At 41.6% G+C, this 17,663-nt stretch overlaps 1 protein-coding gene across 3 annotated transcripts in view; it reads right to left on the bottom strand.

Annotated features, from left to right (window-relative positions):
- mroh1 (maestro heat-like repeat family member 1) overlaps positions 1 to 17,663 on the bottom strand; it is a 72,322-nt gene that overhangs the window by 13,256 nt on the left and 41,403 nt on the right. For 2 of the 3 annotated variants that reach the window (XM_080426673.1, XM_080426672.1), the window contains exons 19-38: positions 17,301 to 17,353; positions 16,845 to 16,952; positions 16,065 to 16,184; positions 14,601 to 14,723; positions 13,581 to 13,727; positions 11,400 to 11,426; positions 9,270 to 9,392; positions 8,896 to 8,975; positions 8,416 to 8,557; positions 7,343 to 7,438; positions 7,033 to 7,137; positions 6,355 to 6,490; positions 5,530 to 5,642; positions 4,572 to 4,724; positions 4,190 to 4,246; positions 3,922 to 4,019; positions 3,011 to 3,170; positions 1,510 to 1,679; positions 1,095 to 1,232; positions 39 to 153 (exon numbers count right to left, since the gene is read on the bottom strand). In XM_080426673.1, the coding sequence (XP_080282799.1) occupies positions 39 to 153; positions 1,095 to 1,232; positions 1,510 to 1,679; positions 3,011 to 3,170; positions 3,922 to 4,019; positions 4,190 to 4,246; positions 4,572 to 4,724; positions 5,530 to 5,642; positions 6,355 to 6,490; positions 7,033 to 7,137; positions 7,343 to 7,438; positions 8,416 to 8,557; positions 8,896 to 8,975; positions 9,270 to 9,392; positions 11,400 to 11,426; positions 13,581 to 13,727; positions 14,601 to 14,723; positions 16,065 to 16,184; positions 16,845 to 16,952; positions 17,301 to 17,353 (2,264 nt within the window). The remainder of the gene's footprint in view (positions 1 to 38; positions 154 to 1,094; positions 1,233 to 1,509; positions 1,680 to 3,010; positions 3,171 to 3,921; positions 4,020 to 4,189; positions 4,247 to 4,571; positions 4,725 to 5,529; positions 5,643 to 6,354; positions 6,491 to 7,032; positions 7,138 to 7,342; positions 7,439 to 8,415; positions 8,558 to 8,895; positions 8,976 to 9,269; positions 9,393 to 11,399; positions 11,427 to 13,580; positions 13,728 to 14,600; positions 14,724 to 16,064; positions 16,185 to 16,844; positions 16,953 to 17,300; positions 17,354 to 17,663) is intronic. The other variant, XM_080426674.1, reaches the window with a different exon arrangement.

Below are 17,663 nucleotides of genomic sequence, written 5' to 3' on the forward strand. Positions count from 1 at the left end.
TTGAGAACAATAGCACATAATAGATGTGTGTGCTGTACCTCAGAGAAGAAGGCAGTGACAGTGATCCTCTGACACTCATAGATGTTGTTCAGAGAAGGACACAGACTTTCTATGATGGGAGGTAATTTCGGACCTGCATGCTTGGCCATCGCCCTGCATGGAAGTGAAAATAAACACGGCACATACGCTGTGAACAAGCACTCCTTCTAATAAACACAAGTCACAACCAGCTTAAAGGTTTCATGACGTTCAGTTTTACCACACATTAAAAGTCTTTGTCATGGTCCTTCAAACGTGTATAGAAAGGTTTAACAAAAAAATCCACTCCATTGATCCATGGCAGGTGTTTTTCTCTCACATTTCTAAAGCCTTTTCAACTGCAATGAAAAAAGAAATCTTTGCCTGCGGGTGTCGCTGGTGAGGGATTTTGCCTGTCAATCATCGCGTCTGCTCCGCCCCCCCCCAAAGGAAAGGTTAGGGGAGGGGAGGGGCGAGGAGGAGAGTGGGCGGGATTAATCGGCTGTGACCTCACTGCTGAAGGGCCAAGCTCTCAAAGATTACTTTTCAGCCTAATTATTCAGAAAACCCCAGACCACAGAAAATCCACTGAATGTTCAAAGTTCAATTTTTTGGGGTGTAATTGAGGTCATAAAACCCCAAAAAAAACGTAAAAAATAAAAAAAGTGAAAATGAATGTCATAGAACCTTTAAGCCCTTTATTATACTTAGACCATTTCAGTTACATGGGCATTAAGGTGAATTTGTTCGTATTTTGTATTTATTCATTTTATTCAGGGTTCATGATGTGGCACAAGATGAGAAATGTATTTTGGCCCTAAACCATTCAATGCTTTACAAAGCACTGAACGGATGGCCGACCTAATATAAACAAACCTGGATGACGTGAAAGCCTTTTTAACAGCCGCCCCCACACTTCGTAATGGAAATCTGTACTATCTGACTATAAATTCCACAAATCTCGGTGTGTGCGCCAACATATCAGTGTGCGTATCTGTCCTTCGCGTATCTCAAAAAACGTATGGCCGATCTACTTCAAACTTGGCACAGCGGTTCCCAATGCTCTAGGTGTGTACCTGGCCAGCAGGGTTACACCGTGCGTGTGTGTGTTGTATTCCTTCATGTCCTCCCAGGCGTTCTCCTGGTCCAACGTTCTCACCACCTCGTCCAACTGGGCCCTCGCCAACAGAACACGCAACGCATCCACCGCCGTGCTGCAACACACACACACACACACACACACACACACACACACACACACACACACACACACACACACACACACACACACACACACACACACACACACACACACACACACACACACACACACACACACACACACACACACGAAATTATTCATTGAAATGTATTGACGTTTGATTATCTTTGTTTGTTAGTTTGTATGTATACTTTGTCGCTTTGGCAACAGATACATAAGTATGTCATGTTAATACAGCTTAGGTAACAGACAGACATGTGTGTACGTACCCTGCTACATGGAGGGTGGTGCTGTGTTTAGTGTGGTTGTCTTTGGGTGGGGACACTCCTACACTGGCTCCTAGTCTGACGGTCAGACAGGAGAACAGCTGAGGGAACAGACTGACGGCTGCGTCCTGACTCTGACCGTTTAACATCAACTCCCTCAGACCGCACGTCATCTGAAGGGAAACACACACACACACACACACAAAATGAATATTTTCATAATTTATTTGTAATAAAAGATTTAAAGGTAGGGTAAGTGATTTGCAATTATTCAAATAATTGCAAAATGGGTCTATATTCTGATAGTACTCAGAATATAGTCTATATTGCTATAGAGTGTTTGTTCAGTAAAAGGAGTCTCCTTGTCTCTCCAGCTCTATAAAACAGAAAATGCATTTTCGTTTCAGTTTCAGTTTCATTTCCAATTTTATCCAATCAGGATAGAGAACTCAATCAGGATATAGATTAAACAAGTGAAATTGGAAGCGATGACACTAAGAAATGAGCAGGCAAAATTGGAACAGGAACACTATAAAAATGAAGCTTAAAAATGGGTACTTTCTCCTGATTGGCTGAGATTTTGACACCTACCGGAAAATGTATTTTCTGTTTATTAAAGAGCTGGAGAGACGGGGAGACTCCTGTTACTGAACAAACACTCTATAGCAATGATTACTATCAGAATATAGTGCTTTAACCTTTTAACAAAATACTTTTTGTTTTAACCAAAAAAATATCACTTACCCTACCTTTAACACATCCACCGCCAAGGGCTAATCTCATAATGTACTCACCAGTGCCAAGGTTTTATTGTTGTTTTTTGTTTTTTTCAGGTCGCCATAGGCCCCGTTAAAATCCTTTAGATTGCCCGATCCACTGTTTGTAAACAACGGGCACATGTCCTGGTGTCTACTCGTCGAGACCGCGTGTCAAACGGAGCCGCCATGTTTGAGTTCTGATCGTTTATGTTAACATGGGAAATGCGAGGATGAAAAACTACATGTCCTGTACAGGTTTTACAGGGCTTTTTGTGTACGACTTAGAATGAAGGCAGACGGGAAACAAAAAACGTGATCGCACTTCCGGTCGATTTCGGGTGGTGTTACACTGAAAATGGTCCCCCTGGAAAATTGAAAAAAAAAAAAATCGAAAAAAAGGAAAAAGCACCACAGCCCGTAGGCTACGGGATCGGCGCTTAACCGTTGGATTTAACGGCCCGTAGAACTACGGGCCCGGCGGTCAATGTGTTAAATGTAGACCGAGTTTTTGTGTGAGTGTGTGCGCGTGTGTACAGTATGTGCATGTTTGAGTGTCTGATGAGTGAACTGCATCTGAATGTCAGTTTGAGTATGTGTGTCAATGTTTAAGTACACTGTGTGTGTGTGTGTGTGTGTGTGTGTGTGTGTGTGTGTGTGTGTGTGTGTGTGTGTGTGTGTGTGTGTGTGTGTGTGTGTGTGTGTGTGTGTGTGCGGTGCATGTGTGCGTGTGTGTAAGAGAGACTTACAGCCAGTGGCGGACTAGTGGCCACTTTGCCTGTTCTCATCATGGAGTCCTTCTTGTCCATGTAGGGAGCCATGACAGCCAGCTTCTCCATGACCATCTCCATGATGTTGGTGGCCACCATGGGGTCTGAACCCAGAGCCATCCACATCTCACTGCTCCAACTGGACACAAATAGAATAGAATAGAATAGAATAGTCCCCACTCCTTGGGGTGTTTTTTTGTCACTGTATATGCATGTATATATGCACACACGTGAAATTCATCCTCTCCATTTACCCATCCTATAACAACTAGGAGCAGTGAGCAGCCATTGCTCACAGACACACATCGACACATTGCTGGCCTGGCCTGGAATCGTACCTGCTACAACCAGGGGCTCTGGCTCCCCAGGCAAGCGACAACAAGATGTTGTCGCTTGCCAACAAGAACTGATTTACAAGCTAACAACTCTTTAGCTAACAAGTGACACCTGCATTTATGGTATAACAAAGTATATAGGGAAAAATGTGTTACAAATTAATGCTACAATGTCCAGTAGTTATTATACTGGGAGAAATTATGCTGTATCTCTCCCTGACCCGCTATCCTTACCTAGTGTTGCTCTAAATTGGTTGACTACCAGTCAACCACATGTGTCCAAGGGGTTTGACTTGTCTCCCATGTCAAATACTTCAGAAATCTATGTTTTCTGGTGAGAACCAGCAGAACCACTGCAGTAGTATCTAGTAGTTGTGTACCTGTCGTATGGTAGTGGTTGATTGACAAGTTATGTGTTTCTGTTATGGTAGCGGTTGATTGATCAATGTATTGTAAGTGTAATGTGTACCTGTCATATGGTAGTGGTTGATTGATCAGCGTAGTGTGTGTGTGTGTGTGTGTGTGTGTGTGTGTGTGTGAGAGAGAGATGTGTACCTGTCATAAGGTAGTGGTTGATTGATCAGTGTATTGAAGACAGTTGGTAGATGCTGAGTGGCCAGGATGAGAACGGTCTGCCCCACAGCCACCCTCACCTGGACATAGAAACACCCATTACTATTAGTAACACAATAATTAAGAAGTGACATCAAACAAGACATTTCGCCTCATGTCCGGGCAGCGCTGCATACTAGCACAAATTATACTAATCAATATTCAATATTTATACTAATCATAATTAATATTGACATAGTGAATAAATTACCTTCTCCTCTGTGATGCTCTGTAGACGCAAGTGAATCACCTCCATCATCTCTGGAACCTAGAAGACAGTCACACACACACGCAGACACACACACACACACGAAACATACAAAAAAAGAGATCAATTGCATGCCTCTGCATGGTTTTGAGTCCATGTATGAGAGTATGCGTATGTGTGTGCGCGCGTATGTGTGTGCGTGCGTGCCTGTGAGTGTGTTGATTGATCAGTGTATTGTGTGTGTACACCTGTCATACAGTAGTGACTGTCTGATCAGTGTGTGTGTCTGTATGTATGTATGTATGTATGTATGTATGTGTATGTGTATGTGTATGTGTATGTGTGTGTGTGTGTGTGTGTGTGTGTGTGCGTGCGTATGTGTTACCAAATCCTGCAGAGCGGCTCCTCTGTTCTTCATCAGAGTGTTGATGATGACGGTGGAAGCTCTGCAGCAGTTGTTCTGACTGTCCGCCACACCTTCAAACAGCATGAACAGCAACGTGGTCACCTGCTGCTGTGGAAGACGCTTACTGATCACCTGCACACACACAAACACACACACACACACACACACACACAATGAAATTACATTCATCTGCAGTTATTGTCATTCTACGGTACATACCGCACCGGAGAGATACTATTGACTATACGATTGAGACACTGACTAATTAGATCTCAGCCACCTGCAGTGGTGGAAAGTAACTAAGTATATTTACTTAAGTACTGTACTTAAGAACAATTTTGAGGTATTTGTACTTTACTTGAGTATTTTCAATTTCCAATACTTTTACTTCTACTCCACTACATCTCAGAAGCAAATATTGTACTTTTACTCCACTACAATTATTTGAAAACTTTAGTTACTAGTTACTTTTCAGATATAAATTATTACATTATAAACCATACATTAACCACTTTAGCCCTATTTTATACCTAGGCTATTTGAAAATAGCCGATCTACAAGCTCATGCGACGCGTTGTGAGCTTGTAGATCTGCCATTTTCAAACATTTTAGTACTTTTACTTTTGGTACTTTAAGTACATTTTGATGTCAATACTTTTGTACTTTTACTCAAGTACATTTTTTTATTCTGGACTTTTACTGTATTTCTATATTGCAGTATTGGTACTTTTACTTAAGTAAAGAATTTGAGTACTTTTTCCACCACTGGCCACATCGACTAACTAGCTAGATCTCAGGCACCTGGTCACAACCCTTGTCCCAAAACCACTGCTGTAAACCACAAACACTGCCCTGGCAGTGATCCTGGGAAAGACTCATCAAATTCCTAGACAGTTGAGTCAGAGTGCCTTGCTGAAGGGCACAGAGTCAACGGTACCTTGGTGAGGTCAGAGCAGGTCTTGTAGAGAGCAGTGTAGTCAGGGTTTTCTAGTAAATCCCTCAGGGCCATCAGACTTTCAACAGAATCGTCCTTATAGTCTGTGGAGAATCCTGCAAATCACAAGAAGATGGAAGGTTCAAACAGCAGCTTGATGTTAGGTAGTTCTGGTAAGCAAAACAAGAATGAAATCATAACCACTGACTAATACAAATAACCCCGACTCTCAGCAGTAACAAATACATGTATGATTACATCCTTTAACACAATGGGTGCCAAAAACGTTTTTTTGCAAATACACCAATCGAGTGCCATAAACGTCTATAGTCGTTTTTGTAACAACAATTTTTTATTTTTATTTTTATTCCACAAGAGGGCGCTCTAACGCAACTTAGGAATGATCCTAGGACACTGTAAAAAGATATGGATGGATGTGACGTCAGCCGCCCCAATGATAGGATCTTGAGGAAAAACACTTCTATCTCCATATCTTTTTTTTTTGTGGTGAAAACCAGCCATTTTCGACGGGCGATCGCACTAAAATGGCGGATCGCGGCAGAAATATTATTTTTCCAGTCGATAGACGGACCCCTACCCCATCGCCCCGGACGTCTTTTGCAAAAAACGCTGTCACTCTGAGGATGATTTGGATGATAATACCTGGCACTCAATGTGTAATAACAAAAGAACTTTCAAAACTTTTCAAAAATAGCAGATTTACAAGCTCAGCTTGTAGATCTGCTTATACACTACAGTGAATGTACCTTCACATCTTGGCTGTATATAAAGCTGTGTGTGTCTGTGTCTGTGTGACTGTGTGTGTACCTTCATATCGTAGCTGTATATAAAGCAGTGTGTATATACAGTCTACGGCTGCCAGGCGTACATCGTGGCGGGGGTCGGTACAGCGAGGAGCCAGTCGACCCAGCAGAGCTCCCAGGTTGTGGAAGGACACCATGTTCTACCATCACACATTGACACGCACAAACCATGTGATAACGCTATGATATCATACAACATTCAACAGTATAGACGTAGTTCACAAACAAACCAAAAATGGAACACACATATTTGTAATTACTAGATGGTACAAAGAAAAGGCCTGTCAGATAATGGATGGGGTTTTGAAGATGCATCTTATCTTTGGGTCAGCATTTCGTTGCCGATGTAGAAAGTTGCATGTTTTAGATAGATGTTGTAGACATATCCTAAGTATGTTATTTAGATAGATGCTAGGTTATGACAGATGTGCCAGCTGACTTGACTGGTGGCTTGGGTGAATTAATTGAATTAATTATACAGTACATAAACACAGACATGAATTCACCAAGATTGTATTAGATTGAGATGAAACATGGTGTAGTCTTCGAACTGAGAGAGAGAGAGAGAGAGAGAGAGAGCGAGACACAGAGAGAGAGACACAGAGAGAGAGAGAGAGAGAGAGAGACACACACAGACAGACAGACAGACAGACAGACAGACAGACAGAGACTGTGAGAGTACCTTGACAGTGAGTGTTTCCAGGTAGAAATGGAGCATGTTAGCAGTAGTTCTGACTGCCCTCTCTCTCTCATGGTCCAGAGTTGAACTCAACCATGATTCAACATGCTGCACAGGACACACATCACAAGTTACAGAGCCAAAGGGTTGGCATAACCACCATTAAAAAAAGAAAATAACACAAACTGTAATATTGTATGGCTTGCAACTAACTGAAATAAAGCTACTAGCTACTTATATTTTATATGTTTCCATATGTATATATATATTTCTACTTTCTCCTGTCCAGGACCAGGTTTTTGATTGACGTTACCTTGAAGATGCTCTGCAGGCCGTCAGGTGTGGGGTCTTTGGCCAGAACACTTTTTAACAGCTCCTGTAGTGCAGCAAATGTGTCCCTGTATAACGCCTGGATAGAAATGACAAAAGACGTCGATGAAGCACAAATACAGATCATTTAATTTGGTTTCTCTAAACCAGGTGCAGCTCTGCTTGTGACATCTACCAGTTAATCCTAAGTAATGCAACATTACAAATTGACATAAGGACATTTTTGGTGAATGTGGGTTTGGCGTCTAGCTATTATGGGTGTTTGAGCCTTTTTGTTTTGGTAAACATGTATACTCGTATAGATATACAAATGATGCTGCAGTGCACATGACAGTAATAACATACAGGATAAGGACAGAGTAGGATGGTTCAACATAATTATCAGAGGTCTAACGCCTGGCTCATCCACTTCACTTAAACATTCACTTCTGCAATGTCCTCGGTTGCCAACAGTCTGCACTCATGAGCTTCCTGCAGTACCACTTGTCAACCAATAGGTGTCCTACCAGACACCAGGGTCAACATTTCTCAATGGAAGAGTAGGGAGACCTCCTCCAGCCACTGCAGATGTATTAGTTAGTTCATCTTTAAGTGGAAAAATTAGTTTGCAGCCCATATTAGAACCAAAGCACTTCTAGAAATATGTAACAGTCTGTGAACTGCCAATGGTCACTCAGAATATTTAAAGTTATTTTACAATTTTGGTTTATCAGTGTCCATTTACCCACCCCATTCCTTCTAGCTATGGGATAAGATTACACTATGAGTTGGGTAGTATTCAGTACATTATTTATGTTTATTTATTATAGTACTCGAGCACAGGTGTGTGTGTGTGTGTGTGTGTGTGCGTGCGTGCGTGCGTGCGTGCGTGCGTGCGTGCGTGCGTGCGTGCGTGCGTGCGTGCGTGCGTGCGTGCGTGCGTGCGTGCGTGCGTGCGTGCGTGCGTGCGTGCGTGCGTGCGTGCGTGCGTGCGTGCGTGCGTGCGTGCGTGCGTGCGTGCGTGCGTGCGTGCGTGCGTGTGTGTGTGTGTGTGTGTGTGTGCGTGCATCTCCTCACCTCTCTCTGCTTGGGGTCCATTATTTCCTCATCTTTAACCTTCTCTGGTGTGTGTGTTTCCGGTGGCAGAGAGAACACACTGTTCACACACACCTTCAGCAGGTCAAAGTTCTCGTTCTCGCTCAGCGGGGGGTCCAGGGGGCTGGAGCACCAAAGGTTAAGGGTCAAACATGGTGCATAGTAGGAGTCTCAGGTTTGCCCCAGCAGAGCGCACATATTGTTTATTCTTTTAAATGGGTTCCGCTTTAAAATTGTATACAAATTGTGAAAGCATCAGGTTGGAAAAGTTGGATGTAAGCAGGTTAGTGCCTTGCATGGTTTCCTCCACCATCAGTTTGTGAATGGGTGAATGTAATGCACTTTGAGAATCACTATGAATAAAAAGGCGCTACATAAATGCATCATTTACCATTTATTTTACCATTTTGCCCACCCTGGTGGCCCCCACTTTTTCAACCAGTGTTTTACAGGTAAGGATACATGAGGTTGGCACAGGCAGTCATCACTCTGTGGCGTACTGGAGTCTTCATGGCATCAGCTGGCTCTGCTTTGATAAAGTCCTGACAACCCCACAACACTTTAGGATTATTTCTACTCACTCAATCCTTTTTATTTAGTTCAATCTTTATTTAAAGAGTGCTATGAATATATATTTGTAATTAATAAACTGGTGAATAAGAGTGTTTTGACAATAACTTGGCTATTGCTGTTATAAATCCCTGCAGTGAGTGAAATGAATGAAGTGTTTGTCATCAAAGACTCTGTAGTCTTGAGCAGATGAAATGCTCTTCACAGTGTGAAAATGACATTTTACAGCAGCTGAACTGGTGTGAGGCGCAGATTGCGCTACTGACCAGCATGACGGACGTCAGCTCCTGTTTGCGAGAGAAGACGTAGCCTTGTCTCTTCACACATTCCTTGATGGCTCTGGCAATGAGCCCAACACTCTGAATCAAACTTAACTTCATGGTCAGGTCCTAAAGCACGGTACCAACACACACACACACACACACACACACAGACACACACACAAACACGTGGACAGAAGGTGACAGAAGAACACGTGCAACAGATCCTTAGACTGGTCGAGGAAAGTGAATCATGAAAGTAATGTTAATCACGTTCTCCAAACGCAACAGAGTGTTACAGCAACCACCGTGTGATTGCAGCCGTCTTTAGCTGATGCAACTCTACACAGCACAGCACAAGCAACAACCATCCACTACGATTAAAACTAAATCAAGTCAGCTGGTCAGCGGGTCAATCACATTTCATCGACCGGGCAGGTGAGTTTGTACGGTAGGCTGATCCGACAGGTGTCAGGAGGCAGAGCAGTCTGAAGTCAGACGTGTGTGATTGATTGGAAAAGAAGCAGATCGGTTCAACAGTAGACCACCTGCAGGCCCTGCAGGTCTAAGAGAAGACAGATCAGACCTGCTCATAGCAAGGTGCTGTTAGCATTTAGCACAGTGGTTTTCAACTCCTGTCTGAGGGAAGCCAAGATACGACTCATTTCCTACCAGGATGTAGAGATGACATTCACCTGGTGTTCAAGTACATTAGTCCATGAACAGACAATTAACATGAATACACCAGTAGTTGAGTTTAGGGCTGCAACTATCGATTATCTCCTTAGCGACGATTATTCTATCGATTACTTTTTCCATGAATCCAATAACTGAGAAGCAGGTTATTTATATTATGTCAACAAATCCATGCAAATTTGTATTTATTTATAATCAATTAAATCAATTAGTCTGATTAACCACTTAAGCCCTATTTTATACTTTGTTGTACAACGGTGTCGCACAAAAACAGCTAAAGTAAACTATCAATAAGCTCACAAGACTGTAAATCATCTACTTTCACTGATTTAGAACATTCTTGCCTATAATGACATGCCCAAAATAGGGATGGAAAGAGAGGGAAAAAATTGTCTACTATTATTAACATTGATATTGTTTTTAATTATTGATTAAATCAATTAGTTCGATTAACTGTTGTACCCCTACTGGAGTTGAGAACCACTAAGTTAGTGAAAGATTACTAAAAAGTCTCTTTGCACACCAACAATTGTGTTTGATCAAAGAATATCTGGAGGGGAGTCAACCACTCAGAGATTACTTGATTGTGTAGAGATTGGGGTTGACTAGGAAAAATAAGACGACAGAATTGACAGGATAACGCAAATAATGCCAATAGATGACACTCAGGTGCATCATCTCTCGGTTTATAATCCAGGAGACAAGTGCTCTGACAGCTGCTTTAGTGTCCCGATTAGAATTAGTCAGGATTTTACATCACATTTAGTGAAGTCTTCCATAAATTTACTTTTCACTTCGGAGGAACATTTTCACTCACATGCACCTCCATAGGAACTCAAGAATAATCTTGGTGAATAATTAGAGGGGTAAATATAGTCACTAAGAATAAAAATAAGAATATACTGCACAGGTGTAGAATATACTGCACATGGTTGGGGTTCCTATAAAGGCCAACACTGGTATACAGTAGCAGACTATTCATGAACTCCTATGGATATGTGCAATCAATGAATATGAAAATGTTCTTCCAATGTTAAATATATATGTTTTAAGGTTCAGATTAGACGGTGAGGAGAAAGTTAATGTCAAGCTGTAAATGTGAGTATTCCTCAAAGACAGATGGAGAAAATGTTTATGATAAGAGGGAGAAGACCAAAGCGCAGAGAGAGAGAGAGAGAGAGAGAGAGAGAGAGAGAGAGAGAGAGAGAGAGAGAGAGAGAGAGAGAGAGAGAGAGAGAGAGGGCAGGAGTAAGAGGTCAGGAGTCAGAGAGAGAGTGAGAGAGTGAGAGAGTGAGAGAGTGAGAGAATGGAGAGAACAGAGAAGACAACAAGAAGCAGCATTGACAGGAGGAGAGAGAGGAAAGAAAGGAGAATTAGAGACACAGAGAAACAAAGCGAGGAAGCGACTGACAGTCCCAGCTTTCCTGTGGTGAACGATACCTTGGTCTCTACTTTAATCCCCAGAACCTGTATGACAGAATAACAGGATGGTCAGTAAACCTCAGCAAACCACACACACACCCTTCACCTCCTATAGACCATTGGTTCTCAAAGTGGGGTCCGGGGACCCCCTGGGGTCCTTGAGGTGGTCCCCCAGCAAAAGTCGTTCATGTAGCATCACAATCGTTTAACCACTTTTCAATCCATTTATATTTTGGCTATTCAAAAGTAGCAGATCTACAAGCTCGCAGCGAGCTGCGAACTTGTACCTCTGCTATTTTTGAAGGTTTTTGCATAATATCTAAAATGTTTTTGAATAATTTATATCAATTTGTGAAAAGGTTTGAGAACCACTGCTACAGACACATGGCTCCACTTCCTGGTTTCTCATTTTGAGAGCACAGGTGTTTGTGGATACCTCTAACGGGCAGTGATGCCAGACTTCAGTTCTCTATGTTCTTTGTGGTATGACGGAATAGATAAAATATCAGATCTACAAGCTCACAAACGCATCGCATCGCGGTGTGTTGTGAACTTGTAGATCTACTATTTATTTGGATCTCTTTTCGTGTGCCCAAAATAGGGACGCCAGCCAGGTTCAAAGTGGTTCAAGGCTTGTGATTTCGGCTCAGCAAATCATCTTTAAATCTGACACCTGACTGTATGGTCGCGACAATTAGAGGCAATTCCTGAAGGGACTCAATTATTGGGTGAACTACTGGCTTTAACCTGCAATCCAACAATTAAGAGCTTAGATGAACCTCTCTCTTCCCCAGGTAATGAACTGTAGCCAGGAGATGCTGATGTTAAGGGGTTGTTACATAGGGAATCTGGTAATGACTCCTGTTCAACTGACTGGAGTTTTAACCAAAAATATCCAACACATACAGTCAGTATACAGCATTATATTGACATTCTTTCAATAGTAAAACTCATTTAAAAAAATGCTCGGAAACGTTATTTCAGTCGATTATTTCTCCCCTTCAATAATACCAATTGGCATTGTATTTTATATCGTGGGAAACCCCGATTAGTCACCTTTACAACGAGGTACCAACTTGTAAGGGTCGCGCATTCGTGGAATGAGCAACACAGCTAACCGTGTGGGCAGCGCCCCCCCCCCCCCCACAATTTTTTTTTTTGCCATATTATGTTGTATATACTGCAATATTCTTCTGTTGGTATTCACTCTCGTTTTGAGCTTCAAGTGCTGGCAGATGTGTGACTGGCATGGGTCCTGCAACTTTGTTGAGTTCATGTGTGCTCCAAGCATCAACAGGCCATGTTTGTCCCATCAGGACAAGGCCCCTGCAATAGAACAACTGGGGGATATTGGCACTTTTTGGGGGGGCTCTAACACAGTTAGCTGTGTTGCTCATTCAACGAGAGTACGATCCTTACAAAGTTGTACCTCGTTGTAAAGGTGACTAATCAGGCTTTCCAACAATATAAAATACAATACCAATTGGCATTATTGATATAATCAACCAAAATAACGTTTCCGAAATTTGTTTTAGGAGTTTATTCCTGTATATGTTCTTCATGATGTCAAATGTAGTGGGCCACTAGTAGCAACCACATTAGTATCAGTTGAAAAGGAATCATTTCCCAGTGAAATACCAGCTGAAACTATGATGTTTACTGATCTAAACATCACAGTAAGCAGCTGAGAGGGGCTGAGAGGTTAGTTCATCTGAAACTTAACAGGAAACATAAAATACGTAAGAACAGACAAGTACAATAATGCATAACAATACTTTAAAATCCCATAAATTAATACCATTATAAATCAGTCATCCTGTTTCACAAATATTTTACACTGCGCCATGGCATCACACTTTGACACAAATAGATTTTCTTTGACACAAATTTCTTTTATTTTGCTTTTTTTCACAAAATATGAATGAGTTTTGGCATTGACTACATCTCAAACCAACACACCATCGATACAATTAATTGTCAGATAAGATTATCTTCGTATAGTGTTAATTGAACTGAGTGTATTGGTGTTACCTTGGTGTTGAGGTGTTTGCTGATGCAGTGTATTGGTGTTACCTTGGTGTTGAGGTGTTTGCTGATGCAGTGTATTGGTGTTACCTTGGTGTTGAAGTGGTTACTGAAGCAGTGTATTGGTGTTACCTTGGTGTTGAGGTGTTTGCTGATGCAGTGTATTGGTGTTACCTTGGTGTTGAAGTGTTTGCTGATGCAGCGCAGGATGTCGTGCTCCACACGGCTCACTATCTGGTCCTGAGGGGCATTCAGAGCCACCTGGCCATAACACAGGATCAACGTACTCTTCACCTTCTCAACCTCCACGTCATTACGCTCCTGAAGGTCATGAAGGAACGATAGGAAGGTAAGGAAGAAAGGGAAGGATGGATGGATGGACAGACAGACAGACAAACAAATATTAAATACAAGCAGAGGGAAGCATTGGTCTCCTTTTATGAAACAACAGTGGGACCCTTGCTTCTGGCAATAATCATCATTTAACGACGTCATTTTACTGTAGAATCAATAGATTTGCATCCTCAGTCAGTCGGTTGGTCTGTTGGTGAGGTTATTGCAGTAGAAGCTTAGAAATTTGCCTCCAATATCCGTTTGGAGTAGGTGTTCTTGTTGCAATTGGTGACACTAGATGTTAAGTGTAGGCTTCAGTTTGCATTCTGGCTGATGTGCTTTGGCTTTATCATCATGGAAAACTAATATGAGGGCCACTGTCGTTTTAATTACCAGCCTTTTGTTTCCATTCTTCCCCTGGTGGTATGCGACTGTAGGCTGTACCATCATGTTTGTCCTAGTGATGATGACAACATGCCACACTACCTTTCAATGTGTTCACTGTTCAAAGATTTGTCTCCATACAGCCTGTCACTGTGGCTACACAATAATGACATTATGACAGTCCTTCATCAATTATCAATCAGCCCTTCTCCCATTGCCACATGCCTTTTCACACACACACACACAAACTCACAACATTGTCCTCAGATGACACACACAGAGGCACAGCATGCGTCCTGGCAGAAATGTGCAATATATACTATAAAGCACTTCCTACTTTTAAGTGATTTTATTGACTGTAGTTTAAAGTGTATTGAATGTAGTTTGGAGTGTATTGACTGTAGTTTGGAGTGTATTGACTGTAGTTTGAAGTATATTGACTGTAGTTTGAAGTGTACCGACAGTAGTTTTTTGTACCTTGAGCAGGCTGAAAATTCCTTGAGACTTCTTTAAGGCGTCTGATTTGCCGAACTCATCCAATTTGGCCAGAGTTCCTTCTAAGTGGCTGTTGGCACACAACCCGATGCCCATGGCCACACCCTGTAGAACACACACACACACACACACACACACACACACACACACACACACACACACACACACACACACACACACACACACACACACACACACACACACACACACACACACACACACACACACACACACACACGATAAAACAACCCATACAAGGAAAATAAAGTGAGATGATACTACTGACAAATGTTACCACTACTGCTATAGAATTAAAAAATAAATAAGGGAAACTGTTATTGCTGATATAAAATATAAACTGTAGATACAAGATATCTGTTGGTATAATTGTCTCTGCTATAGCATATACACATGTTTTTCTACAACTGCATGGCTATGCTGTATTGCACATTTATAGCTTTGTACCTCATAGCACATTTATAATATACAGTATATACCTTTGTTCTCCCTGCCCATATTATGCTATGCTGATGTGGACACTGAAGGCTTCTTAACTCTCTCAGTGCCACGCCCCGACATATCCCGAGTTTTTCCCGAGTACCCTCAGTGCCAGCACGAGAAATCCCGAGTTTTTACTTTTGACTGTGGTCGCGCTATTCTGTATATTTTTCATGATCACTTTCGCTTCCTGACTACATCAGACTCACCCGGAGCCGGATGTAAAAAAAAAAAATCATTTCCGGGTCACGTTGTTTTTCTCCGGTGATTTTCGGCCAGAATAGGGAAAGTCACGGTTTTTCACACGGTATAAAAAGCGAACGGAGAGGTCCACGTCTACTCTCTTTGGTCTGGGTGACGATCAGTCATCGTAGTCGTGTATCGCATCGTAATTTAGCCCGATCAACGATTATCGAAAATGTCAACATCCGGTTCTGACCGGATATGACGTGAGCCTGTTTGGGAGGGGGCGAGTGAGCCAGCGAGATCATCAATGTGTCGATTTGTTGCTCTCTACTGGTAGAACTGTATTATGGGTTTAAAACCCCAATCAGATCATTTATTTGAATGAAAAATTACAAAATTACAAAATTAAAAAAAACGCAAATTCCTGGCAGTTTGGGAGTACTTTATGAAAATACTCTTGGCACTGAAAGAGTTAATAGTATTATTTTTGTATTCTTTTCTTGATTTTTCTTTTCTTTTTCATTATTAATATTGTCGTAGCACAGTACACGGTGGGCCTCACAAAATAGTACGTGTACCTGTATGAGTAGTGACAAGTAAAACCTTCTTGATTCACGATTCTTGACACGCACACACAAAACTACATCAGACAGACAGACAGACAGACAGACAGACAGACAGACAGACAGACAGACAGACAGACAGACAGACAGACAGACAGACAGACAGACAGACAAGACAGACAAGACAGACAAGACTAACCTCTCTCTCGATGGCGTCATTGTGTCGAGCGGTGATGAGAATCTCCTGCAGTTGTTTCTTAACCAGTTCTTTGTTGTAACATTGCTGGAGTGTCACTCCTATACAACGATACAGGAAGCTCTGGACAGGGACAAACAATGACAATCTTAATGCCTCCGTTCATCTATGGTGGGAGGTTCTTCACAGGACCACAATGGAAACAAGCCCCCAGGGCTTTTTGTGTTATCCTTTTAACAATCTTTGTAAACCGTACCTCTGTACAATCTGCAAACTGTTAATAAAGTATTCAATCAATCACTCTTCATGTTGTTTACATTGTGTAGGACTTTTTTGTTGTTTTCAAACGCTGGATCAGAAGACAAAGAATGTGTCAGCAGCAGCACCCACCGGTGCATGTGATTTCAGCCTGATTTGCTGTGAATTTTTACAAGTTCTGACAAGTTCTCCAGGGATTATAGTAAAAACAAATCTCACGACTGAACGTTTTTGTTAGGTCAAGTCCCAATGTGTGCTTTTTGAAACAAAGTGAAATGACTCCCCCAGGACCCCCACACTAGCACTGCTTCCTAAATAATTAACACAATAACAATTGTGTTTAGGTATTATCATTCTAAACGTGTCTAAATGTTCCTACAATTCTACATACAGCCAATCTGAGACCATTACGCTTTTATGGAAGATGCTTCTGAACTATTCTTTGGTAGTTTGACCCATTATAATACTCTCTAATCTTTAAAAAAATGTCATGGAGACTGACAACTTAAGTACAGGAGTTCTCACCTTCTCTTCCAGAGAGTGGTTGTAGGTTGAAAGGTAACGTATGGCCTCCGCTGATAACTGACCCACCCACTTATCATCGTCAATGGTTGCCAGGGTTTTAGACAGGAACTGGAGCCAATCAAATCACAGACAGAAGGGACATGTCAGTCAATCAAATCACTCATCCGCACTGAAATGTGTAAATGTGTCCGAAGCCTTAAAACATTACACTCTATTTATTCCTACACACCAAAGGTTCAAAGTAGACTGTAAAAATTGTCTTTATATGCAACTGTAAAATGTTTCTATATGGAACTCTAAAAAGGGTCTATATAGAAACATTTTATATAGTTACTAAAGACCACCGAATTCTTTCTTTCTTTCTTTCTTTCTTTCTTTGATGACAAAATATACAGTCAGTCGGATAGACATACAGACAGACAAAAAGACTGTCAGACAGACAGATAAAAAACAGACCTTTAGTAGTTTGTCATGCCAGAGTTTCTTATCCAGACTCTCTGCAGTCGACTCTGTGAAAAAACAACGTCATAACTAAACAACTTTTTGGGTAGATCACCTTTCATGTGAATTATAACTTGAATATCCTACATACTATAAAGACATCGGGCATCGGGCTTATGTATTCTTATTACACGGCTTTGTTGAATACTTGATTGAGGTCAATCAAGGCATTCTGTGGTCTGTTATTTCCTGATAGCACTCATACTACTATTCTTAAGGACACACTCACAAACTGAGTATGTTTAGATCCAACAGGACAAATTTGATGAATGTATATGTAAGTATACATAATCTAAAAGCGCAAGTGTCACGTGAGCT

Source organism: Gymnoscopelus braueri (genome assembly GCF_963280865.1).
Source record: "Gymnoscopelus braueri genome assembly, chromosome: 4".
NCBI classification, from domain to species: domain Eukaryota; kingdom Metazoa; phylum Chordata; class Actinopteri; order Myctophiformes; family Myctophidae; genus Gymnoscopelus; species Gymnoscopelus braueri.